The following is a 26,659-nucleotide window of genomic DNA, read 5'->3' as shown; positions in this document are numbered from 1 at the left end:
GAGATTATGTTGAAACAGCAGTGGGCCTGATCCTAAACAGCTTAGACCACGGCAACTCCTTAGACCACCTTTAGGGCATTTTTTGACTAACAAATGTAATTGGTTCAATCTAACGTATCTCTGTCTTATCAACCCAGGTCTGATGAAGCTCTATCAGGTTTTCCTAACTTCCCAACCTCATGTTTAATTACCATCCGAATAAGCGGATTGATCCTTATCCTTTCCCTGTTAAACTTTACTGTCTGGAAGGAATCAATTGGCTGACATACTGCTCACCGACACATTGGGGTTAAGCAGCTGATTCAGCCTATAAGAGGAGAAAGAGTAGGAGCCGCCTTACCTGTTCACCAGGTCTGTGCAGTTGCCCTCATTGAGACAGGGTCCGCTGGCACACTCATCAATGTCCAGCTCACATTCATGGCCCTCGTACCCGGACACACACTCACATGTGTACAGACCCACATGGTCATGGCAGCTGGCTCCATTCTGGCAGGGCTGCTCCTCACAGTCATCTATCTCCACTTCACAGTTCACCCCTGCCACACACAGCACAGACACAGCTTCATATGATGGGTTTCACCATGAGGAAAACAACTGAGCTCTGAGGTCTATTGGAGCAAGACTAAACATGGTGCATCAAACGCTTGTAGTTTCTATATGAGGTTGGTTTAGTAGTGAACTCTTAACTAAAGGCACTGAATTAAGAAGAAAGGGTAGCTCCCTCCCTCTCTAAGACAGCAGGATGCTGACCTAAACAGAGACCGTCTCACCTTTAAATCCAAGAAGACAGTTGCACTCATAGTGGTCCACCTCATTGGCACAGGTCCCGTTGTTCTCACACGGCCGCGACGCACACTCGTTAATGTCCAGGTCGCAGTGGTAGCCTTGGAAACCAGGCACACAGAAGCACTGGTATCCGTTGACGCCGTCTTTACAGATGGCTCCGTTCTGACAGGGGAGTGACTTACAGTCATCTATGTTCTCCTCACAGTCCCTCCCCTGGAGACCCGGGCCACACTGGCACACGTACCCATCCGGTGTGCCAACACAGGTGGCATCGTTATGGCACGGCTCCTCAGAGCAGTCCCTGATCCTCTCCTGGCACGCTTCTCCTCCATAGCCAGGGGGACAGTGGCAGGTGTAGCCGTCCACCCTGTCCACACAGTGAGACCTGACACCCCCTTTACATGGGTTGTCCAAACACCTGCTGATGTTGAGTGTGCAGTTGGTCCCTGCGAAGCCGACAAGGCAGTGGCAGGTGTAGACTCCTGTGCCCAGTGTGCTGGTACAGTTGGTGCAAGGGGCATCGTAGACACAGGGATCGTACAGCTCCTTACAGTCCTTGCCCGTGTAGTGGACTGGCCATCTGGGGCAGAGACACGTGTAGTTACCCATATAGTCCAAACACGTACCTCCATTCTGACATGGGGATGACAGACACTGGTCTGCTGCTGTGCACAGTATACCTGTAGGCAAGAAATAACAGACTCCATATTTAACATGAATGAGTAGACCTTATCAAGCTCCAAAGTTTGACTTGATGAAACTGCTGTGAGAAAATCTGGTAAGAAAGTCTGGTAAGAAAGTCTGGTAAGAAAGTCTGGTAAGAAAATCTGGTAAGAAAGTCTGGTAAGAAAGTCTGGTAAGAAAGTCTGGTAAGAAAGTGGTAAGCTGGCACTTGTGGGCACACAGCTCCCCTGGGACTGCAGTGCAGAAGACACATCAGCCCCAGCAGAGAAGCACGAGATTGAACTACAGTCAACTTTCTAGTTCTCCCCTATAGTTAACACTATCAACATTTCCCTCTACAGTGGGAATTGACCATTTTAGCCACTTTCAATGCAACATACTGAAACAAAACAAACTATGCAAGACTTAGTGTTGCAAAACTAACTATGCAAAGAGATTTTCTTGTAGGCAGAAAGCACCAAAGTAGGATTCTATTGAATTGACAGGCATGACTCTAAAGACAAGTGTGACATAACCAATCAGAGCTGCAGTATCCCTATATGCAAATGGAAAGTTGTCCTATGTGGATCTGTACCATTCACTTTGAACTGGACTGTGTTTACTGCATGAGTGGTCCCGAGTAGGTGAACTTGTATTGAGATCAAAGCGAGAGCTGCATGTTGCTAGATGTGCACATTTGTTCATATTATTTGCGAGTAAGTGAGTTAATAGCCCAGTTATAGCTCATTTCTAGTCATCGATGGGGGAGTGGTTGCTTCCTACAAGAGCACAAAACGTGTGCATTTCTAGCCATCTTTCAAAAGTGAGTCAGGTAAAGAGCATTTTATCTGTTAAAGGGGCAGTGTTGTATTTTGAGACAGGCTTGCATAAGTTAAGTGGCCAATAGGCAGAGGGTAGCATAATGTGTGTGATTCTCTGTAATATTGGTATGGGGATAATAATGGACTTTATTTTGTAAAGTGGATTCTTGCATCAAACAACATATTGTCTGAAGGACAAGTGGATAAACAGGTTAATGTCAAGCCCTGCATGTTTTTTTCAAAATGTCTCACGGAATGTAGGCCTACATTGAACAACACACATTGGCTGCTACTGTAGGCTGAATGATAGAACCGCTGCAGTTTTTCCATGTTAAAATGTTATGGGATGCATTTTCTCCATTGATTTTGATAGTAGGCCACTCTGATAGGCCTACATTATAATCAAATATCCCCAGTAGCCTAAAGCAGGTACAGTCTCAGTGTTCACGATAAACACATGCCAGAAGTCGCACAGAATTTTCACAAGGTTCAAATTTGCGCTCAGCGAACCTAAAATTAGCTCAGTGCCTACATTTTTTTGAGGGAACATTGCCAATGAGATTACCAAGTAGTAGCACTGAGAGTTTTTATAGGCGTGACATCTTACAAGCTCATTAGTAGACTAATACACCAGCTACAGTACCTTTGACCTCTTCCGTTGTCTCTGATTTTGAGGCGCTTACAGAGCACTCTCTTAATGAAGAGTAAAAAAAAACAATTCCCTCTCTTTCTAGTCTCTACAGTGAACACAGCAGATGTTGTTAGGAGTAACTAACAATCATTGTGTGAGCAGCTGTTACCTGAGACTTCATCAATGTTAGTTCCCTTCAGTCTGACCACTACTTCTCTAACTTTGTTCAGACCGAATGGCCCATCGTCATACACAACACAGGTTGTCATTCACTAGTTTAATAATCACAGACTCTTTGACCCTGGTTAGATTTTCCACTATAGTTGTTGAGGACATAGCAAACACTATCTTTGCAGAATTTCCTTCATGGAAAAGAATAAGCTGACAGTGCTAAAATATTTGAATATGAAGGGGACAAAACTGTGGAACTGCCCCTCCCTACCTTCAGGCTATACTCAAACCCTACACCCCAACCCAAGTACTCCTCTGGTCTCTTGGCCCTCCTACCCATCCCACTCAGCCCAGTCAAACCTCTTCTCTGTCCTCCCACCCCTATGGAAGGGCAGCTCCCGCTCAGCCCAGTCAAACCTCTTCTCCGTCCTGGCACCCCTATGGTGGAACCAGCTTCCCCCTGACGCTAGGACAACAGAGTCTTTGCCCATCTTCTGAAAACATCTGAAACACTGCCTCTTCAAAGAGTACACCCCCCCACTAGCACTGACTATGCTGTTAGCTGCTTTATTGAAGATAAATGTACTTACTATGACTGATGTGGTTGTCTCATCTATCTATCTCTCTTAAGATAAATGCACTAACTGTAAGTTACCACAACAGTCATAGTAAGTAAGTTGCTTTGGATAAAAGTGTCTGCTAAATGACTAAAATGTCAAATGTAAATGCTGAGTGAGTCATGATAATGTGTTCCTCATAAAACATTACGTTTATGGAATGTGTATGTTGTCTTAAATCCTGATTTGATTAGATTACTAAAGTATCGACTTAATGAACACAGATGTATAGCTTCTGGCTTATCAGAGTTATTCAATATACTGGTATTGTTTATATTGTATTTAACAAGCGTCGGTTACTAGTCCAACGCTCTAACTGTTAGGCTACCTGCCACCCCATACCATTTAGCACGTCTACATACAGTTCCTTTGTCACCCCTAACACCTATCGGGTACCTTCATGTTAACCCTAACACACCTGTTACTATAATGTGACCACCCATAGTGCTGAAGAGCTGCAGGGTGGGCAGGCTTTTGATCGAGTTCAGCACCTGATTCAATGAATCAATTTATCGTCACATAGATTAGTTGTGTGTGATCAGGTTTGTGATTATTGGCAAAATCCAGCACAACTTGTTGCTCTCCATGACAAGTGTTGGAGACCACTGACCATTTCCTACTGTAAGGCAGTGTGTCACAGTCTACTTGCTGTCAGTCAGTCTGCTTCCCCTGCTGTAATCTGTCTGTTCGAAACACCTTCCCTGTTCTCTACTAATGCCCTGATACCCCAGACACACTGGAATGTTGGTTTCAGCCCCCAGTTTAATCAGTTCCTCCTACTCTCAACAAATCAACCCACAAGCTTCCCTTAACTCATGGTGTTCCCATTAGAGAGTGTGTTTAACATGCACACATGTTTACACTCTCATCCTCCAGACATAATCATAATGCATAGGATTTACACTGAGTGTATAAAACATTAGGAACAGGTACTGGTCACAGAGGCAACTAACGAGCCATTAGCAGTGTACTGCAGAGCATTGCTCTCAAAGGTGCCGTGAGTGATACCTGGGGGAAGAGCAGTATGTCAGTAAGGTAATATCGTATATACACTGAGTACACAAAACATTAAGAACAAAGGACATCCAGCCAACTTGACACAACTGTGGAAAGCATTGAAGTCAACATGGGCCAGCATCACTGTGGAATGCTTTCAACACCTTGTAGAGTCCATTCCCCTGAAGAATTGAGGCTGTTCTGAAGGAAAAAGGTGGTGCAACTCAATATCAGGAAGGTGTTCCTAATGTTTTTTACACTCAAAGATGCTTAAGTAGTATAGTGTAGCTGGTACACATGGACCCCATGTCAGACTAGTAGTAGTGTAGTGTAGCTGGTACACATGGACCCCATGTCAGACTAGTAGTAGTATAGTGTAGCTGGTACACATGGACCCCATGTCAGACTAGTAGTAGTGTAGTGTAGCTGGTACACATGGACCCCATGTCAGACTAGTAGTAGTGTAGTGTAGCTGGTACACATGGACCCCATGTCAGACTAGTAGTAGTGTAGTGTAGCTGGTACACATGGACCCCATGTCAGACTAGTAGTAGTGTAGTGTAGCTGGTACACATGGACCCCATGTCAGACTAGTAGTAGTGTAGTGTAGCTGGTACACATGGACCCCATGTCAGACTAGTAGTAGTGTAGTGTAGCTGGTACACATGGACCCCATGTCAGACTAGTAGTAGTGTAGTGTAGCTGGTACACATGGACCCCATGTCAGACTAGTAGTAGTGTAGTGTAGCTGGTACACATGGACCCCATGTCAGACTAGTAGTAGTGTAGTGTAGCTGGTACACATGGACCCCATGTCAGACTAGTAGTAGTGTAGTGTAGCTGGTACACATGGACCCCATGTCAGACTAGTAGTAGTGTAGTGTAGCTGGTACACATGGACCCCATGTCAGACTAGTAGTAGTGTAGTGTAGCTGGTACACATGGACCCCATGTCAGACTAGTAGTAGTGTAGTGTAGCTGGTACACATGGACCCCATGTCAGACTAGTAGTAGTGTAGTGTAGCTGGTACACATGGACCCCATGTCAGACTAGTAGTAGTGTAGTGTAGCTGGTACACATGGACCCCATGTCAGACTAGTAGTAGTGTAGTGTAGCTGGTACACATGGACCCCATGTCAGACTAGTAGTAGTGTGGGGGGTGGTTGGTTTAGACAGTGGGGGTCTCTGACTGGTCTATCCTGCTGCAGCCAGACCAGTCATCCCTGAAACATTCCAATGTGTTGATGTCATTGCTGCCTCCCGTGTCATGAAACAGTTCATAAGTCAGGGTTATGGGCAGATTACGGCGCTGTTCTCTGGCACTGCACTGCACCAAGCACTTGACCCCCAGGAATCAAGATAAACACAGAGCAGAGCCAGGTACTTGTCATGGGACCATCCTAACGTAGTACGAAGGTAGAGTCAAATAACAGAGAGTTGTCAGCTGTCTGTGCAGAGATGGATCCCAGCCTCACCTCTAGAGTGAGTCTGTCAGAGCATCCCTCTAACAGTGTGGGCCAGCCTCACCTCTAGAGTGAGTCTGTCAGAGCATCCCTCTAACAGTATGGGCCAGCCTCACCTCTAGAGTGAGTCTGTCAGAGCATCCCTCTAACAGTGTGGGCCAGCCTCACCTCTAGAGTGAGTCTGTCAGAGCATCCTCTAACAGTGTGGGCCAGCCTCACCTCTAGAGTGAGTCTGTCAGAGCATCCCTCTAACAGTGTGGGCCAGCCTCACCTCTAGAGTGAGTCTGTCAGAGCATCCCTCTAACAGTGTGGGCCAGCCTCACCTCTAGAGTGAGTCTGTCAGAGCATCCCTCTAACAGTGTGGGCCAGCCTCACCTCTAGAGTGAGTCTGTCAGAGCATCCTCTAACAGTGTGGGCCAGCCTCACCTCTAGAGTGAGTCTGTCAGAGCATCCCTCTAACAGTGTGGGCCAGCCTCACCTCTAGAGTGAGTCTGTCAGAGCATCCTCTAACAGTGTGGGCCAGCCTCACCTCTAGAGTGAGTCTGTCAGAGCATCCCTCTAACAGTGTGGGCCAGCCTCACCTCTAGAGTGAGTCTGTCAGAGTATCCCTCTAACAGTGTGGGCCAGCCTCACCTCTAGAGTGAGTCTGTCAGAGCATCCCTCTAACAGTGTGGGCCAGCCTCACCTCTAGAGTGAGTCTGTCAGAGCATCCCTCTAACAGTGTGGGAGAACGCAGCAGGAAAATAGTAGATGATTAATAGTTATTATATAGGAGAACTTCTTCCCTGCCCCGTGATAACAGTTACCAACAATAGTTAGCCAACATAACCTTTACATATACTCCAAGTCAAATGTCAATTGAAACCCACACTGTGAGGTATGGACCAATGATGCCATGACTAATGTGAGAGGACGCTCCTGGCTCTAACACAAGTTTTAGTTAGAGGAATTCTATTTGGTCACCACAGGGGACTGCTAGCCAAGCCATGCCAGTGTGGAGCTTTCTCCTAAACTGTATTCATACTCAAAAGGCTACACTGTGGTGATTCACTTCGCTTTAAAAAGCACAAATTCTCAACGTTTAGTCACAGTTATCCTGTGATGTCAGTCAGAGATTTAAAGGTTTGTGTTTCGTGTGGGTTTAACATTAAAGGAGCCATATTGTTGTCAAGATAGTATTTTATATGAACAATGGTTGATTCAATCTGGTAGATATTTTTCCATCAGCCATAAAATCTAAATATCCTGTTTGTTTTTCCACACTTCTCCGAACACTTGCCTCTCTCTCCATTCATAGTTTAGACAAAAAGTGGTGCAGACTCTTAACCCGTCACCATGGTGATGGGTAACAATGGCCCCTGCATGCAAGCCGCTCTAGCCGTCCCGTCCTGTCAGTCTGTCCAATTTAACGAGGTTCAGACGCTTCCCACAGGGCATCAGGAAAAATGGGTCAACGCATCATTAGGTGGGGTTGAAAATATCCTCCACCCAACGGCACCCCAATCCCACCCCCAATCCCTCCTGTCTTCATCTCTCTACTAATCCTAAAGCTTCTATCATAGAAGACATGGGTTATCAGAGATTAATAACAAAAGCCAATTATCTCACCGTGTTAGTTGATTGTGAACTATGAATTAATTAATGATAAGGGCTCAAGAGAATTATACCTTCAATTGTCTTACATAGTAATGGATGATAAATTATTGTGACATACGTTTTACCACAATTCTTCTTTTATGTATGCTATGTTACAAATGTTTGATAGCTCTCTTCTTGGGGCAAGTCTATCTTGGTTCTCTTAAAGAGATGTATAAATAGGACCAGCCGTATAATTAAAGAATAAATAACTTATTGAAGGGAGACTGCACTCAGCTTAACATCAACTACAACAACCTGTCTGCCAGCTGGCCTCTAACCACTTGTCCTCCTGTAACATCCTCCCACCTTGCTAATGCCCTATTACAGCCCTGTCCCTATCTCCTACACACACACACACACACCCACACACACACACACACACACACACACACACACACACACACACACACACACACACACACACACACACACACACACACACACACACACACACACATATACACACACACATTTTCACATCACTACTTTCCCCATTAATACACACACATACAAGTGCACACACACTTCTCACAACAACAAATGGAATATTGTAGTATTCATACACCTAGTAGTTGATCAACAGTCCTACCCAGTTTGAACATTATCATGCCGAGCAGCAAAGTTCTTTGGGACTTGAAAAGAAACCTCCCAAACTCCATGGCAGTGATGAGACCCACTGGGTCCTGTAACGTCCAGCCTGTCACTCCTCCACAGGGTCCCCGCCCAGCATACTGGTCCAGCCGATCAACTCTCTGCTCTAATAGAAGTTAGCTGGAAGTGTGCTGCAGGCTCTCCATGCTTGGTCAGTAGTCAGTACTGTGAGTGTGTGTGTGTGTGAGTTCTCTGGGGATAGTGCTTGGCTGGCTAGAGTAAGGCAGAGTAATCACCCTTCAGAGAGGCCAAAGAAAACATGGCCTGGATTCACTGACATGGACTGTTTCTCTCTCTAGCACTCTCTCTTTCTACTACACCCCTTTGTCCTCTTTCCTCCTCTCTCTTCATTCCTCTCTCCCCACTTTATTTCCCTTTCTGAAACCAAACATAAACGCAACATGCAACAATTTCATTGATTTGACTGAGTTACAGTTCATATGAGGAGAAAAATGCATTAGGTCCTAATCAGATATGCATCTGTTGGTCACAGACACATGACACAAAAAAATGGGCCTCAGGATCTCGTCATGGTATTTTTGTGCATTCAAATTGCAAATCAAATCAAATCGCCATCCATAAAATGGTCTTGTGTTTGTTGCCTGTAGCTTATGCCTGCCCATACCATAACCCCACACCACTATGTTCACAACATTGACATCAGCAAACCGCTCGCCCACGCAATACCATACACGTGGTCTGCGGTTGGGAGGCCGGTTGGAGGTACTAACAAATTCTCTAAAACGTTGTTGAGGCTGTTGGTACGGAAATTAACTTTAAATTCTCTGGCAACAGCTCTGGTGGACATTCCTGCAGTCAGCATGCCAATTACATGCTCCCTCAACACTTCAGACGTCTCTGGCACTGTGCTGTGACAAAATTGCACATTTTAGAGAGGCCTTTAATTGTCCCCAGCACAAGGTGCACCTGTGTAATGATCATGCTGTTTAATCTGATTATTGATGTGCCACACCTGTCAGGTGGATGGATTATCATGGCAAATTAGAAATGCTCACTAACAGGGATGTAAACAAATTTGAGAGAAATAAGCTTTTTGTGCATATGGAACATTTCTGGGATATTTTACTTCAGCTCATGAAACATGGGACCAACACTTTACATGTTGTGTTTAGATTTTTGTTCAGTGTAGTTTTATGGCAGAATGGACCAACAACAAATGCACCTGTTGATATGAATCAAAGTAGACCATGATACTGAACCCACTTTAACAAGATGTTTCTCTCAAAAGTATCCCTGCCTCTTTTATAAATGTGTTAAGCCAGACCTTAATGTCACTATAGCCTCCTGCACTAGCCTTACAACAGTCTCTGGAGTGGAGAGAGGTCCAGTCCAGGTTTAATGTGTGTACGAGGGTTCCATCAATGGCTAGCCGGGTCCTTTGTGAGTGGGGGGCTTATCCCACCGCGCTCTAACACCTAGCGGGACAGAGCAGCCCCCCATGGCAGCTGGGTAGCCCCTCCGCACCCCAGAGCAGTCACCTCTCAGCATTACTGCCTGGCAGGATCACAGTGACGGCTGCAGCTTTCATTAAGCACCAAGACAAAAGAGAGAGAAGGACCTAAAGACAGTCCCAGTTTGTCAGTTGTTCGGCCAACCCAACTAATGAGCACAGGCAGATGAAGAAATCATGAGAAGATCATTTAAGATTTTGAATAGTTGATCTGTTAGAGTGGATGTTGTAAAGTAGAAACAATTTCAAGATCACTAGACTATTTATCCCTTTTGATCTCTGAAAAAGTATACTTTATTCAATAGTTCTTATGGTAATTGGAACATTTGAAAACGTTATTTTAAATGACTTGCGTTACTTATGTTTAATCTTCAGGTTCCAGTGAAACGCCTTATCTAGGAGGATGTTTGTTATTGTAGGACCCTGCCCGTATGCTTTATCATTAGATTTATAGCTGTGCCTGGGTAGGTCCTCCTCAGTCATAGATACACCCCCAGACCAATGTTTGTTATATGTGGTCAAGGGTCTGTGGTCAGACGTGATTGATGAGGTCATTTTCTTCCCTAGTCTGAGTAAAAAGACAGGAATTTTAATAAAACTGCTTATATAAAGTCGATGACGTTATTATCTGAAGTCTATAACAATTGGTCATACATAGGGTCTAAACGTTGTTATTGATCAACATAAACAGCTTATTATGTGAACGATAAGTCAGGAGCTTATCAGTGTTTGGCCTGCTAAAAATAAACTTGTGAAACAAGATCTACTGCAGAGAAGTGATGCACTACGGAAAAGCTATATGCAGTAATCCCAGTCCCACCAGGAATTTGGGTAACCATGATAAGGGTAGTTATCCTATGCCATAAAACAGTATACTACCCAGATTAGCGCTGGAAGCACAACAAATCTGTCTGCCCACGATGGAGTTTCCCGTTTACCAGTCATATACCATACGGGCTAAAGGGCTGGGCTGCTTGGCTAGTAATCGAGAAGAGACTTTAGAGAGAAAACCCCTTTAAACTAGGTGGTCTGTGAGCAAACAAACATGACCATTAGACTTTGATTAAAACACACACATGCCGTGTGACACGGCATACCATGACATCCCCTCTGCTCTGTGCCTCTGAGATTACCATGGTGACAGGAAGCCCAAAACACCTCTGACTTTACAGCAGCATTGTATGGAAATGTTGTGAATCAATGACGGCTTCCTGTTTCTAGGTGCTGATCCTTGATATGGGTGGCACTGGAACCGTAATATTGAGAATCTACAGGTAGATCAGTGACTGAATGCTGGCTTGCTGTTATAACAAGCAGGTTTTAACAGTGGGTCATTTACAGGGGGTGGAAGGATGAGTCTGGGGAGGTGATGACCAACTAATGCTAATTCTGTCATTAAGCAATAATAGAGGTTTATGGCAGCGTATCTCATGCATAGCCATGGAAAGTCGTTTTTTTGGGGGGGGAGGGACTGCAGAAAGCTATATCGGTCTGCTAATAACACTAATACAGGACTATTAAATGCCCAGTGCACTACTTTTGTGGTATGCATTTATTTATTATTCATTTTAAAAAATCTAATCATATTTTTCAGCACCCCGACTTCCCTCTGCTATGATCTCATGACACTGAATCTATTAACACTTTTACTACACTTTTACTGCCATTGAGAGGGAATAGAGCGTGCATGAGTGATGCTGAGAGAAAGAGTGATGGCCTCTGGGGCTGAGCTTTCACAGACCAAGTGCCATCTGACACTGCCCACCTTTCTTAGAGATGGGGAACCCCCAGGATTTATGAGACTTCTTATAAAGGCCCAGACTGGAGCTTAATATGCCTGCTCAATCACACACTCCTCCCTAAAGCACACACGTGCACGCAAACACACACACACACACACACATATTCACATGGAGACATACTCTGTGCAAAACCTTAGAAAAGCTGCTGAACTTCAATTCAAGCCTAAACAATTTTGACATCTCAAAGAGGTCCGTACGCCTTGTGACCCCCAGTTCCACTGGCTTATAGTTTCCTCTTTTTCATTTTAACAGAGAATGCAGGAACAGCAGAAGACTGGAGGGCATTCAGACCCCATTGGATATATAATCCAACATTACCTTTGTTGTCTCACATTTATCTGATTACATCAACAGCAGCTACATTTTGAAGAAGGAGAATGTTTTCTCTCCATTAAAATCTTATTTTTCTTCTCCTAAGTTACTTCAGTAGTTGCAGTGTTGCCATCTCACAGAGTACTGAGACTCTGATTAGGGTGTCCACACAGAAGATGACATTTCACATCCTTGTTATAAAATACATTTTACCGAGACAATTAGGATTATTTGTGATCTGAATCGTTCAGTGGGGTCTTTTTATAACATATCATTAACATTATGTCAAAAAAGTCGGATGCCGTAACCTAATACATAAGAAGCACAGAATTCTGCTGACATAGCGGTGCTGGTTTCTCATAACAACTTTTGAGGATTTTACATTTTCGTGGTTGTCGTCCTCAAAGTTGTTTGCGGGTTGCAAAAAGCTAAATGAACATGACACAAGCAGAATTACATGTAAAAAGGCTTTGAAAATAAAAAGCTTGATATACACTCAGTGCTCCGTTGACATTTCACAGAGATACGTTAACCCTTTTCTTAGCCTAAACCTCAGTCTCCGAACCTGCCACGCTATTTCACCTAACCTGCCACGCTATTTCACCTAACCTGCCACGCTATTTCACCTAACCTGCCACGCTATTTCACCTAACCTGCCACGCTATTTCACCTAACCTGCCACGTTATTTCACCTAACCTGCCACGCTATTTCACCTAACCTGCCACGTTATTTCACCTAACCTGCCACGCTATTTCACCAAACCTGCCACGCTATTTCACCTAACCTGCCACGTTATTTCACCTAACCTGCCACGCTATTTCACCTAACCTGCCACGCTATTTCACCTAACCTGCCACGCTATTTCACCTAACCTGCCACGCTATTTCACCTAAGCTGCCACGTTATTTCACCTAACCTGCCACGTTATTTCACCTAACCTGCCACGCTATTTCACCTAACCTGCCACGCTATTTCACCTAACCTGCCACGCTATTTCACCTAACCTGACACGCTATTTCACCTAACCTGCCACGTTATTTCACCTAACCTGCCACGCTATTTCACCTAACCTTCCACGCTATTTCACCTAACCTGCCACGTTATTTCACCTAACCTGCCACGTTATTTCACCTAACCTGCCACGCTATTTCACCTAACCTGCCACGTTATTTCACCTAACCTGCCACGCTATTTCACCTAACCTGCCACGCTATTTCACCTAACCTTACATTTACATTTACATTTAAGTCATTTAGCAGACGCTCTTATCCAGAGCGACTTACAAATTGGTGCTTTCACCTGCCATGTTACCAGTCATATACCATGTTATTTCACCTAACCTGCCACGTTATTTCACCTAACCTGCCACGCTATTTCACCTAACCTGCCACGCTATTTCACCTAACCTGCCACGCTAACTCACCCTAACCTGCCACACTATTTCACCTAACCGGCCACGCTATTTCACCTAACCTGCCACGCTAACTCACCTAACCTGCCACGTTATTTCACCTAACCTGCCACGCTATTTCACCTAACCTGCCACGCAATTTCACCTAACCTGCCACACTATTTCACCTAACCTGCCACGCTATTTCACCTAACCTGCCACACTATTTCACCTAACCTGCCACGCTATTTCACCTAACCTGCCACACTATTTCACCTAACCTGCCACGCTATTTCACCTAACCTGCCACACTATTTCACCTAACCTGCCACGCTATTTCACCTAACCTGCCACACTATTTCACCTAACCTGCCACGCTATTTCACCTAACCTGCCACGCTAACTCACCCTAACCTGCCACGCTAACTCAGCCTAACCTGCCACGCTATTTCACCTAACCTGACACACTATTTCACCTAACCTGCCACGTTATTTCACCTAACCTGACACGCTATTTCACCTAACCTGCCACGCTATTTCACCTAACCTGCCACGCTATTTCACCTAACCTGCCACGCTAATTCACCCTAACCTGCCACGCTAACTCACCCTAACCTGCCACGCTAACTCACCTAACCTGCCACGCTATTTCACCTAACCTGCCACGCTATTTCACCTAACCTGCCACGCTATTTCACCTAACCTGCCACGCTAACTCACCTAACCTGCCACGCTATTTCACCTAACCTGCCACGCTATTTCACCTAACCTGCCACGCTATTTCACCTAACCTGCCACGCTATTTCACCTAACCTGCCACGCTATTTCACCTAACCTGCCACGTTATTTCACCTAACCTGCCACGCTATTTCACCTAACCTGCCACGCTATTTCACCTAACCTGCCACGCTAACTCACCTAACCTGCCACGCTATTTCACCTAACCTGCCACGCTAACTCACACCAACCTGCCACGCTATTTCACCTAACCTCCCACGCTAACTCACACCAACCTGCCACGCTAACTCACCCTATCCTGCTATGTAAACAAATCATATGTGTCGAGAACCCATTAGTCTCATAACATTGGAACTGTACACTATATATACAAAAGTATGTGGACACCCCTTCAAATTAGTGGATTCGGCTATTTTAGCCACACCCATTGCTGACAGATGTATAAAGTCGAGCACCCAGCCATAAAATCTCCATAGACAAACATTGGCAGTAGAATGGCCTTACTGGAGAGCTCAGTGACTGGCACCACTCAGTGACTGGCACCATCATAGAATGCCACCTTTCCAACAAGTCAGTTTGTCAAATTTCTGCACTGCTAGAGCTGCCCCGGTCAACTGTAAGTGCTGTTATTGTGAAGTGGAAACATCTATGAGCAACAGTGGTAAAGTGGTAAACCAAACAAGCTCCCAGAACGGGTTCACCGAATGCTGAAGCGCATAGCACGTAAAAATCGTCTGTCATCGCTTGCAACACTCACTATTGAGTTCCAAACTGCCTCTGGAAGCAACATCGGCACAATAACTGCTTGTTGGGAGCTTCATGAAATGGGTTTCTGTAGCTGAGCAGCCGCACACAAGCCTAAGATCACCATGCGCAAACCAAGCATCGGCGGAGTGGTGTAAAGCTTGCCACCATTGGACTCTGGAGCAGTGGAAACGTGTTCTCTAGAGTGAAATGACGCTTCACCATCTGGCAGTCCAACAGACTAAACTGAGTTTGGTGGATGTCAGGAAAACGCTACCTGTCCCAATGCATAGTGCCAACTGTAAAGTTTGGTGGAGGAATAATGGTCTGGGACTGTTTTCCATATTTTGGGTTAGGCCCCTTAGTTCCAGTGAAGGGAAATCTTAACTCTACAGCATACAATGACATTCTAGACGATTCTGTGTTTCCAACTTTGTGGCAATAGTTTGGGGAAGGACCTTTACTTTTTCAGCATGACAATGCCCCCGTGCACAAAGCGAGGCACATACAGAAATGGTTTGTCGAGATCGGTTTGGAAGAATTTGACTGGCCTGCACAGAGCCCTGACCTCAAATCCATCAAACACCTTTGGTATTAATTGGAAGGCCTAAATGCCCAACATCAGTGCCCAACATCACTATTGCTCTTGTGGCAAATCCCCACAGCAATGTTCCAACATCTAGTGGAAAGCCTTCCCAGAAGAGTGGAGGCTGTTATAGCAGCAAAGGGGGGACCAACTCCATATTAATGTCCATGATTTTGGAATGAGATATTCGACGAGCAGGTTTCCACATACCTTTGGTTATATAGTGTATCAATGGGTGTTTCTTGATATCAGGGAACACCTACATCAATAAACACCCCGAATTATGGTCTGCAATTACACCATATTCTAAATCTTCGAAAAATAACAGTATTTTGAATTAATATGAAAAGCGTATTCTAAAATATGAAAAATACTACGTCATGACTCAAAATCGATATCCATCTGACCTCTATATTGTTTTATGTCCAGCGGATTCGAGGAGAAAGATGAGGAGTTTAATGGGAAAGTGAGTCTGTCAGGTAGCCAGTAGCCTTTATTCTTGCAGCCTAGCTGATGCCATGCAATTTTCCAGTTTTTTTCTTCTCTCTAGCCTCAATTGATTAAGTCACCTTAATTCTAACCATCCTACAAGGGTGAACACTCCGATAACTTTTGAACAGATTATGGTAGCAACATTACGTTTGGACCATTGGTTTTCTTAGAGAATTATCTACACAACATATTACCCATTGCTCAAAATATGTTTAGGATTGGACACCCTACTTTGTTACAGTATAACTGCAGTGTTGCGGTCTGCTTACCGCCCACCACTCCCAGAGCTTCAGTCAGGGCCCTGTAATGGGAGTCCCTGCTGTAATCAGATTCTAAATAGTACAGTCTTCTCAGAGAGCAAAAGCTCTGCAGAACCATGACCAAATCCCTGCAGTTTCTCATGGAAGGGGAAAGGTGGCCTCCGTCAACTAGCAGCAAGCACCAGCTACACTAATATCCTACACTAACTAGCCTTTCTAATTCTGAAATCCTATTGACTAAATGTATTGAAATGTATATGTTCCATGTAACATCCTATTGGATCGTCTTTTTAGTTTCATTGTGTGTTTGGTGTATATTCTGCTCTTTTGATGTGCTTGTCACCGAGGCTTTCAATCTACTGCCACATGCAGTCCAGCAGCAATATCCAATATATCCTGAGAGGATGTATGGCTAAATCTCTGTGCTCAGCATGAAAATGTTTACTGATTCGTAGAACAGTTTCATTAAATGCCACTAATCATATTTTCTATTCAAAGTTCAGGAAGATTCGTTTTTAGGTTCTAGATAGCACATTTTTTCCTAAGATTGTAGAGCTCCTCTCCTATGAACTTGTGTCTATGGTCATCTTGATGAGAGGCTAATAAGCGAGAGAGAGACACTCGTCCCCTAGCGGGGCCCTGAACCCAAAGAAACATCCCACTTTAACCCTTTCTTTCACTGGCCTGGCCATAGTGATACCCCCCTCAGATGCTGAAGTAATGAAAGGATTCAGACAGGATAAGGGGATTGGAGCAAACTTCCTCTTGTAATATTTTGAAGGTAAAGCTAATGGCAAAATATTGCATTCCATTTAGCTTTTAAGATTGTGTCTGTCTGTAAGCTTACCTAAGACATTACAGGGAATTCATTCACTGAGGGGGCATGCAGACAGAGACAGACAGGCATGTTGTTCTGTTTCAGGGCAACTCTAGCAAAGGTCAGGGAATATGTGTCAGTCTGTACGTATGAACAGTCAGTGCTAGGCAAGGGTACAAATGAACATGAAAATAAATCTTAATAACATTAATAACATTTTTAAATAAACTATTTAGAAACCATTTGTACTTTCATTTTCATTATTTACATTAGTCAAAACAATAATTCTAAGAGAAAATACAATCCAACTCAATCATAATTTAATCACCCTGAGAAAATCAATAAACTTCAAGTTCTATCAGAAATAAATATTACTTGCTGACAGTAGGCCAACAGCATAACTTCATAGTATAAAAGCTCAAGGATCCTGCACTGACAGAGCAACTTGAGTAAAGTGCACTGGACAAGGAGCACACCTCTATTCAAGATGACCCTTAGCTGTTAACACCTCAGATATTATTTCTGTCAAACATTGAGTGTATCTCAATGTCCTACATAAAAAACAACCAGACGGATCCAAACTAACTACTGATCCAAACAGAATCCAAACCACTGTGCCAATAATCCCTTAGGACTCGAGCGAGGGGTCCAGTTGTGTCAGAGTCACTCATACTAAGTGTAGACTACCTGTGACCAGGCCAGAGACGTGGGCTGCCTCTCTTAGTGGTGCTGTTTTAGCCATGACACTGGCTGCCTCTCTTAGTGGTGCTGTTTTAGCCATGACACTGGGTTGTACTTGGAAGACTGCTGAACAATTAGTCACCCGGACTATTTACAGCTGCTACCCGCTGTATATTATCTCCATGCAGTAGCCAGCACAGTGTCCTTTCCCTGACTGATCCACTGGAGGGCGCTGAGGATGCAGGGGTGTGTCTCCTGGTCTTGGCCAGTAAGGAGAACTTGTCCTGTATCAGCAGGTCTGACTCAGATCCCTGCTGCTTCTCTCTCCCACTCAGGCTCTGCTAGCTGCTCTCGTTGTCCAGGCAACGGGTGAGCATGTTCTCCACCAACACATTGACATTCTGCTGATCTGTAAAAGAGCAGATCACACAAAGAGTGTAAAGGACCACACACATCTATGACATTTTTCACAGCTGGACAATGAATGTGGTAGCATGTTATTTTACACATCCAAGAAAACAGATATTCCAACTTGTGTAATCATATATTTATTGTGGCAGTTATGCTCCAGTAAATAAACATTTATTTGCACGACTTGTCTGTTAAAACCCCAGACAGAGAAGCCCAGAGAGAGAAGATAACTCACCTGTTTTCTGTAATAGTTTCAGTGATGTTTCAGTGATGTTGGGACAAAACACAGTCGAATCAAACTGGCATAGCTGCAAGGACATCAAAGGGAGAAGATTTTATGTTTTGTCTATTTCAGTGTTTGATCTGTCTTGTGCTTCTTTGGGTGCTGTACAATAGTCAGATCGTGGCCAGAGCTGCAGAGTAGAACAGGACAGAGCAGCATCTGTGTATCTGATCCCAGACCTGTAGTACTCACCACTAGGAGTTTTAGCATGTCAGCAGTCCCTCTCTCCTGTGGTGTTGAACAGCAGTACTCTGACCACAGGGCATCTGTCATACACAGCCACATAGTGAGTAGGCTGTCTATCAAAGAAATACACACTCAAATCTTACCGTAAAACGTATGGATGATAATTTTGTATCAGATCAATGTGAGCGTCAATCTCAGGTGTGTGCTGATGTTTGGTGCAATGCGACTATTTTCTACAGTTATAAGAGCTTACAATTTTCGACAATCGTTTGACCAATATAGGCCACTGTAGAAAATCCTGAGAAAGGACCACCCTTAGCGGGGTCGGATAGTAACCGTAACCTCCAGTTTACAGGGATAGGGTCTCTTCCCCCGGCGATAGAGGAGACGGAGGGAAATTAGTGGAGAAGTGTGGGAAGGGTGAGATAGATTATTATTTATTTTGTACATTCAGGCATTTATTTATCTGGACGTTCCATGGGTGAAAATATGCTATTGACCTTTGACCATGATGGTACTGGGCTGAAAGGCTGCTGCCTGGGAGACCAGCCTGTTCTCCACTACTGGGGTAGTGAGCTGGTCATCTGCAAGTAAGCAGAGGCACACAGTCACTGAACCTCATCACAATTGGAATGTGTACTGTTATTTTGAGAAATACGTTCCCACACTAGCTAGAATAACATTGTCATACTTTGCGAGTTATAATCTAACACACACGCACACACATCCACACACACCAGACTGTTGGTAGCAGTGTAGCCAGGTCTTGCTGTGCTGCAGGGCAAGTGATGCATTGCAGCGCTGCTGTTGTCCAGCCAGGCCCAGACACAGAGGGTCAGCCCCAACTTCATACTGCTCCAGATCTGGACATACCCACAGGGGACACTACACAAGGCAGGGGAGAGGGGGCCAACTCAGCATGTGAAATATGGGCGCACTCAAACAAATGTATAGCAAAATCAATGCAAATCTACTGGTTTTATGCCAAAGCCATGAGAAAAGGCCCCAGTGACTCACCCCAGTCTCTTTGCTCTGTCCGGTAGAACAGTCATGGGCCTAGTAGGATGCCTCTCAGTGAATGCTGGCACCCCTGGCTGAGGAGAGATGGGACTTTATTCAACTACATTCACCCCTGGCTGAGGAGAGATGGAACTTTATTAAACTACATTCACCCCTGGCTGAGGAGAGATGGGACTTTATTCAACTACATGCACCCCTGGCTGAGGAGAGATGGGACTTTATTCAACTACATTCACACCTGGCTGAGGAGAGATGGGACTTTATTCAACTACATTCACCCCTGGCTGAGGAGAGATGGGACTTTATTAAACTACATTCACCCCTGGCTGAGGAGAGATGGGACTTTATTCAACTACATGCACCCCTGGCTGAGGAGAGATGGGACTTTATTCAACTACATTCACCCCTGGCTGAGGAGAGATGGAACTTTATTCAACTACATTCACCCCTGGCTGAGGAGAGATGGGACTTTATTCAACTACATTCACCCCTGGCTGAGGAGAGATGGGACTTTATTCAACTACATTCACCCCTGGCTGAGGAGAGATGGGACTTTATTCAACTACATTCACCCCTGGCTGAGGAGAGATGGGACTTTATTCAACTACATGCACCCCTGGCTGAGGAGAGATGGGACTTTATTCAACTACATTCACCCCTGGCTGAGGAGAGATGGGACTTTATTCAACTACATGCACCCCTGGCTGAGGAGAGATGGGACTTTATTCAACTACATTCACCCCTGGCTGAGGAGAGATGGAACTTTATTCAACTACATTCACCCCTGGCTGAGGAGAGATGGGACTTTATTCAACTACATTCACCCCTGGCTGAGGAGAGATGGGACTTTATTCAACTACATTCACCCCTGGCTGAGGAGAGATGGGACTTTATTCAACTACATGCACCCCTGGCTGAGGAGAGATGGGACTTTATTCAACTACATGCACCCCTGGCTGAGGAGAGATGGGACTTTATTCAACTACATTCACCCCTGGTTGAGGAGAGATGGGACTTTATTCAACTACATGCACCCCTGGCTGAGGAGAGATGGGACTTTATTCAACTACATTCACCCCTGGCTGAGGAGAGATGGGACTTTATTCAACTACACGCACTCCTGGCTGAGGAGAGATGGGACTTTATTCAACTACATTCACCCCTGGTTGAAGAGAGATGGGACTTTATTCAACTACATGCACCCCTGGCTGAGGAGAGATGGGACTTTATTCAACTACATTCACCCCTGGCTGAGGAGAGATGGGACTTTATTCAACTACATGCACCCCTGGCTGAGGAGAGATGGGACTTTATTCAACTACATGCACCCCTGGCTGAGGAGAGATTGAACTTTATTCAACTACATGCACCCCTGGCTGAGGAGAGATGGGACTTTATTCAACTACATTCACCCCTGGCTGAGGAGAGATGGAAATTTTTTCAACTAAATTCACCCCTGCAGACAGACTGAGTGGCACTTGCATCTTGCATCAAAGTGCAAGAGGCGTCACTACAGTCCCTGGTTCGAATTCAGGCTGTATCACATCCGGCTGTGATTGGGAGTCCCATAGGGCGGCGCACAATTGGCCCAGCGTCGTCTGGGTTTGGCCGGGATAGGCCGTCATTGTAAATAAGAATTTGTTCTTAACTGACTTGCCTAGTTAAATAAAGGTTAAAAACATATTTTTTTTAAGTAGATAGTAAGAATAATGCCACAGGTATACAGTTCATAGGTTGACCTCACACAACACAACATGCATTACTCTCACCTGAAATATACATGCTTTCTCCTCTATGGTGTCTCCTAGTATACTTGATCAATTCCTAAGGAGGAGATCCCACAAACCCATGGCTTCCTGTTCACCAAATGTCAGAAAGAAACTGTAACTGATCAATCTTAGGTTTGACTTTGATAATATAGCCTTTATGATATGCAGCAAAATTACCTGATGATGCTGGTACAGCCATAGGCCCTTCAAATCACAACCTCTGCAGATTTTTTATTTGATTTATTTCACCTTTATTTAACCAGGTAGGCAAGTTGAGAACAAGTTCTCATTTACAATTGCGACCTGGCCAAGATAAAGCAAAGCAGTTCGACACATACAACAACACAGTGTTACACATGGAGTAAAACAAACATAGAGTCAATAATACAGTAGAAAAAATATGTCTATATACAATGTGAGCAAATGCGGTGAGATAAGGGAGGTAAAGGCAAAAAAAGGCCATGGTGTCAAAGTAAATACAATATAGCAAGTATAACACTGGAATGGTAGATTTGCAGTGGAAGAATGTGCAAAGTAGAGATAGAAATAATGGGGTGCAAAGGAGCAAAATAAATAAATACAGTAGGGGGAGAGGTAGTTGTTTGGGCTAAATTATAGATGGGCTATGTACAGGTGCAGTAATCTGGTAGCTGCTCTGACAGCTGGTGCTTAAAGCTAGTGAGGGAGATAAGTGTTTCCAGTTTCAGAGGTTTTTGTAGTTCGTTCCAGTCATTGGCAGCAGAGAACTGGAAGGAGAGGCGGCCAAAGGAAGAATTGGTTTTGGGGGTGACCAGAGATATATATCTGCTGGAGCGCGTGCTACAGGTGGGTGCTGCTATGGTGACCAGCGAGCTGAGATAAGGGGGGACTTTACCTAGCAGGGTCTTGTAGATGACCTGGAGCCAGTGGGTTTGGCGACGAGTATGAAGCGAGGGCCAGCCAACGAGAGCGTACAGGTCGCAGTGGTGGTTAAAATATATGGGGCTTTGGTGACAAAACGGATGGCACTGTGATAGACTGCATCCAATTTATTGAGTAGGGTATTGGAGGCTATTTTGTAAATGACATCACCGAAGTCGAGGATCGGTAGGATGGTCAGTTTTACGAGGGTATGTTTGGCAGCATGAGTGAAGGATGCTTTGTTCCGAAATAGGAAGCCAATTCTAGATTTAACTTTGGATTGGAGATGTTTGACGTGAGTCTGGAAGGAGAGTTTACAGTCTAACCATACACCTAGGTATTTGTTGTTGTCCACATATTGTTGTCAGAACCGTCCAGAGTAGTGATGTTGGACGGGCGGGCAGGTGCAGGCAACGATCGGTTGAAGAGCATGCATTTAGTTTTACTTGTATTTAAGAGCAGTTGGAGGCCACAGAAGGAGAGTTGTATGGCATTGAAGCTTGTCTGGAGGGTCGTTAACACAGTGTCCAAAGAAGGGCCAGATGTATACAGAATGGTGTCGTCTGCGTAGAGGTGGATCAGAGACTCACCAGCAGCAAGAGCGACATCATTGATGTATACAGAGAAGAGAGTCGGTCCAAGAATTGAACCCTGTGGCACCCCCAAAGAGACTGCCAGAGGCCCGGACAACAGGCCCTCCGATTTGACACACTGAACTCTATTAGAGAAGTAGTTGGTGAACCAGGAGAAGCAATCATTTGAGAAACCAAGGCTATCGAGTCTGCTGATAAGGATGTGGTGATTGACAGAGTCAAAATCCTTGGCCAGGTCAATGAATACGGCTGCACAGTATTGTTTCTTACGATGGCGGTTAAGATATCGTTTAGGACCTTGAGCATGGCTGAGGTGCACCCATGACCAGCTCTGAAACCAGATTGCATAGCGGAGAAGGTATGATGGGATTCGACATGGTCGGTAATCTGTTTGTTGACTTGGCTTTCGAAGACCTTAGAAAGGCAGGGTAGGATAGATATAGGTCTGTAGCAGTTTGGGTCAAGAGTGTCCCCACCTTTGAAGAGGGGGATGACCGCAGCTGCTTTCCAATCTTGGGGAATCTCAGACGACACGAAAGAGAGGTTGAACAGGCTAGTAATAGTGGTTGCAACAATTTCGGCAGATAATTTTAGAAAGTAAGGGTCCAGATTGTCTAGCCCGGCTGATTTGTAGGGGTCCAGATTTTTCAGCTCTTTCAGAACATCAGCTGACTGGATTTGGGAGAAGGAGAAATGGGGAAGGCTTGGGCGAGTTGCTGTGGGGGGTGCAGTGCTTTTGACCGGGGTAGGGGTAGCCAGGTGGAAAGCATGGCCAGCTGTAGAAAAATGCTTATTGAAATTCTCAATTATAGTGGATTTATCGGTGGTGACAGTGTTTCCTATCCTCAGTGCAGTGGGCAGCTGGGACGAGGTGTTCTTACTTTACAGTGTCCCCAAACTTTTTGGGGTTTGTGTTGCAGGAAGCACATTTCTGCTTGAAAAAGCTACCCTTGGCTTTTCTAACTGCCTGTGTATATTGGTTTCTAGCTTCCCTGAAAAGTTGCCTATCACAGGGGCTGTTCGATGCTAATGCAGAACGCCATAGGATGTTTTTGTATTGGTTAAGGGCAGTCAGGTCTGGATAGAACCAAGGGCTATATCTGTTCCTGGTTCTAAATTTCTTGAATGTGGCATGCTTATTTAAGATGGTGAGGAAGGCATTTTTTTAAATAATCAGGCATCCTCTACTGACGGGATGAGATCAATATCCTTCCAGGATACCCCGGCCAGGTCGATTAGAAAGGCCTGCTCGCTGAAGTGTTTCAGGGAGCGTTTGACAGTGATGAGTGGAGGTCGCTTGACCGCTGACCCATTACGGATGCAGGCAATGAGGCAGTGATCGCTGAGATCTTGGTTGAAAACAGCAGAGGTGTATTTAGAGGGCAAGTTGGTTAGGATGATATCTATGAGGGCGCCTGTGTTTATGGCTTTGGGGTGGTGCCTGGTAGGTTCATTGATAATTTGTGTGAGATTGAGGGATAAAGCTTAGATTGTAGGATGGCTGGGGTGTTAAGCATGTTCCAGTTTAGGTCGCCTAGCAGCATGAGCTCTGAAGATAGATGGGGGGCAATCAGTTCACATATGGTGTCCAGAGCACAGCTGGGGGCAGAGGGTGGTCTATAGCAGGCGGCAACGGTGAGAGACGTGTTTTTAGAGAGGTGGATTTTTAAAAGTAGATGTTCAAATTGTTTGGGTACAGACCTGGATAGTAGGACAGAACTCTGCAGGCTATCTTTGCAGTAGATTGCAACACCGCCCCCTTTGGCCGTTCTATCTTGTCTGAAATTGTTGTAGTTAGGGATGAAGATTTCAGAATTTTTGGTGGTCTTCCTAAGCCAGGATTCAGACACGGCTAGAACATCCGGGTTGGCAGAGTGTGCTAAAGCAGTGAATAAAACAAACTTGGGGAGGAGGCTTCTAATGTTATCATGCATGAAACCAAGGCTATATAAATCCATCTGTTATATAGAAAGATACTGCTCAGAATGGTTTACAACTGTTATCAATTGATTTGGTCGTTAGTACATTTGTAAACAAACTGTACATGGGACAGGGTATGTGAATGTTTTTTATATATTTTTTATTTTTATTTTTTTTACCCCCTTTTCTCCCCAATTTCGTGGTATCCTATTGTTAGTAATTACTATCTTGTCTCATCGCTACAACTCCCGTACGGGCTGGGGAGAGACGAAGGTCGAAAGCCATGCGTCCTCCGAAACACAACCCAACCAAGCCGCACTGCTTCTTAACACAGCGCGCATCCAACCCGGAAGCCAGCCACACCAATGTGTCGAAGGAAACACAGTGCACATCGCGACCTGGGTTAGCATGCACTGCGCCCGGCCCGCCACAGGAGTCGCTGGTGCGTGATGAGACAAGGATATCCCTACCGGCCAAACCCTCCCTAACCTGGACGACACTAGGCCAATTGTGCGTCGCCCCACGGACCTCCCGGTCGCGGCCGGCTGCAACAGAGCCTGGGAGCAAACCCAGAGTCTCTGGTGGCACAGCTAGCGCTTCGATGCAGTGCCCTAGACCACTGCGCCACCCGGGAGGCCCCTGGGTAAAGACATGGAATGCCAGGATCGTGAGGAAGCGGAGATAGGCCGGCATACTAACTCCATGGGAGTATTGAGGATCAGTGCAGTTGTCACGCCCTGACCTTAGAGAGCTTTTGGTGTCTCTAATTTGGTTTGGTCAGGGTGTGATTTGGGTGGGCATTCTATGTTCTATTTTCTATGTTTTTGTATTTCTTTGTTTTGGCCGGGTATGGTTCTCAATCAGGGACAGCTATCATTCGTTGTCTCTGATTGGGAATCATACTTAGGCAGCCTTTTCCCCTTTTGTCAGTGTGTGAAGTTGACTTTTGTTAGTGGCACTATAGCCCTGTAAGCGTCACAGTCGTTTCTTTGTTTTGTTGGCGACATTTACCTAATAAACAGAAATGTAGGCTCACAGCGCTGCGCTTTGGTCCACTTCTTACGACGCCGTGACAGCAGTGACACAGTCATAACAAGAAAGGGTCAGAGAGTTATTTTGAGAGTGATGGGCTACATCAATATTCATTCTTCAACTCTCTATGAAGACATACTATAACTTTGTAGCCTCTAACGGCATACACCTCCCAGAAGTATTTGGTGAAGAGCTGTTTGCTGATTGGCTGTCCATTGATCTTTATTCTCGCTCTGACATGTACCAGGTGTGGTGAGCTGTAAGGTAAAGATTATATTCTTAATGTTCACAGTAGGATAGAGATGACATCTCTCACTGTATGTTAGGTCATTTCATATTATGTGTGTGATAAGAATGTAGTTTTTCACAATTCCTGACATTTAACCCTAATAAAAATTCCCCATCTTAGGTCATTTAGAATCCCCACTTTATTTTAAGAATGTAAAATGTCAGAATAATAGTAGAGTGATTTCTTTCGGCTTTTATTTATTTCATCACATTCCCAGTGGGTCTGAAGTTTACATACACTCAATTAGTATTTGGTAGTATTGCCTTTTAAATTGTTTAACTTGGGTCAAATGTTTCAGGTAGCCTTCCACAAGCTTCCCACAATAAGTTGGGTGAATTTTGGCTCATTCCTCCTGACAGAGCTGGTGTAACTGAGTCAGGTTTGTAGGCGTCCTTACTCACACACACTTTTTCAGTTCTGCCAACACGTTTTCTATAGGTTTGAGGTTAGGGCTTTGTGATGGCCACTCCAATACCTTGACTTTGTTGTCCTTAAGCCATTTGCCACAACTTTGGAAGTATGCT

General features: G+C 44.8%; 1 protein-coding gene and 1 pseudogene across 1 annotated transcript in view; both read right to left on the bottom strand.

Annotated features, from left to right (window-relative positions):
• Positions 1 to 8,587, bottom strand: part of LOC115111453 (protein crumbs homolog 2-like) — a 22,437-nt gene extending 13,850 nt beyond the window's left edge. Inside the window, exons 1-3 of the mRNA XM_029637504.2 lie at positions 8,377 to 8,587; positions 771 to 1,466; positions 341 to 536 (exon numbers count right to left, since the gene is read on the bottom strand). Of these exons, the coding sequence (XP_029493364.1) occupies positions 341 to 536; positions 771 to 1,466; positions 8,377 to 8,446 (962 nt within the window). The 5' untranslated portion in view covers positions 8,447 to 8,587. The remainder of the gene's footprint in view (positions 1 to 340; positions 537 to 770; positions 1,467 to 8,376) is intronic.
• An 8,803-nt stretch (positions 8,588 to 17,390) lies between these two features.
• On the bottom strand, positions 17,391 to 25,905 carry LOC135565102 (folylpolyglutamate synthase, mitochondrial-like; annotated as a pseudogene).
• Between the last annotated feature and the right edge of the window lie 754 nt (positions 25,906 to 26,659).

Source organism: Oncorhynchus nerka, linkage group LG27 (assembly GCF_034236695.1).
Source record: "Oncorhynchus nerka isolate Pitt River linkage group LG27, Oner_Uvic_2.0, whole genome shotgun sequence".
Taxonomy (NCBI): Eukaryota; Metazoa; Chordata; class Actinopteri; order Salmoniformes; family Salmonidae; genus Oncorhynchus; species Oncorhynchus nerka.
The sequence above is the reverse complement of the archived record's forward strand: the minus strand, read 5'-3'. Positions and strand labels throughout refer to the sequence as shown.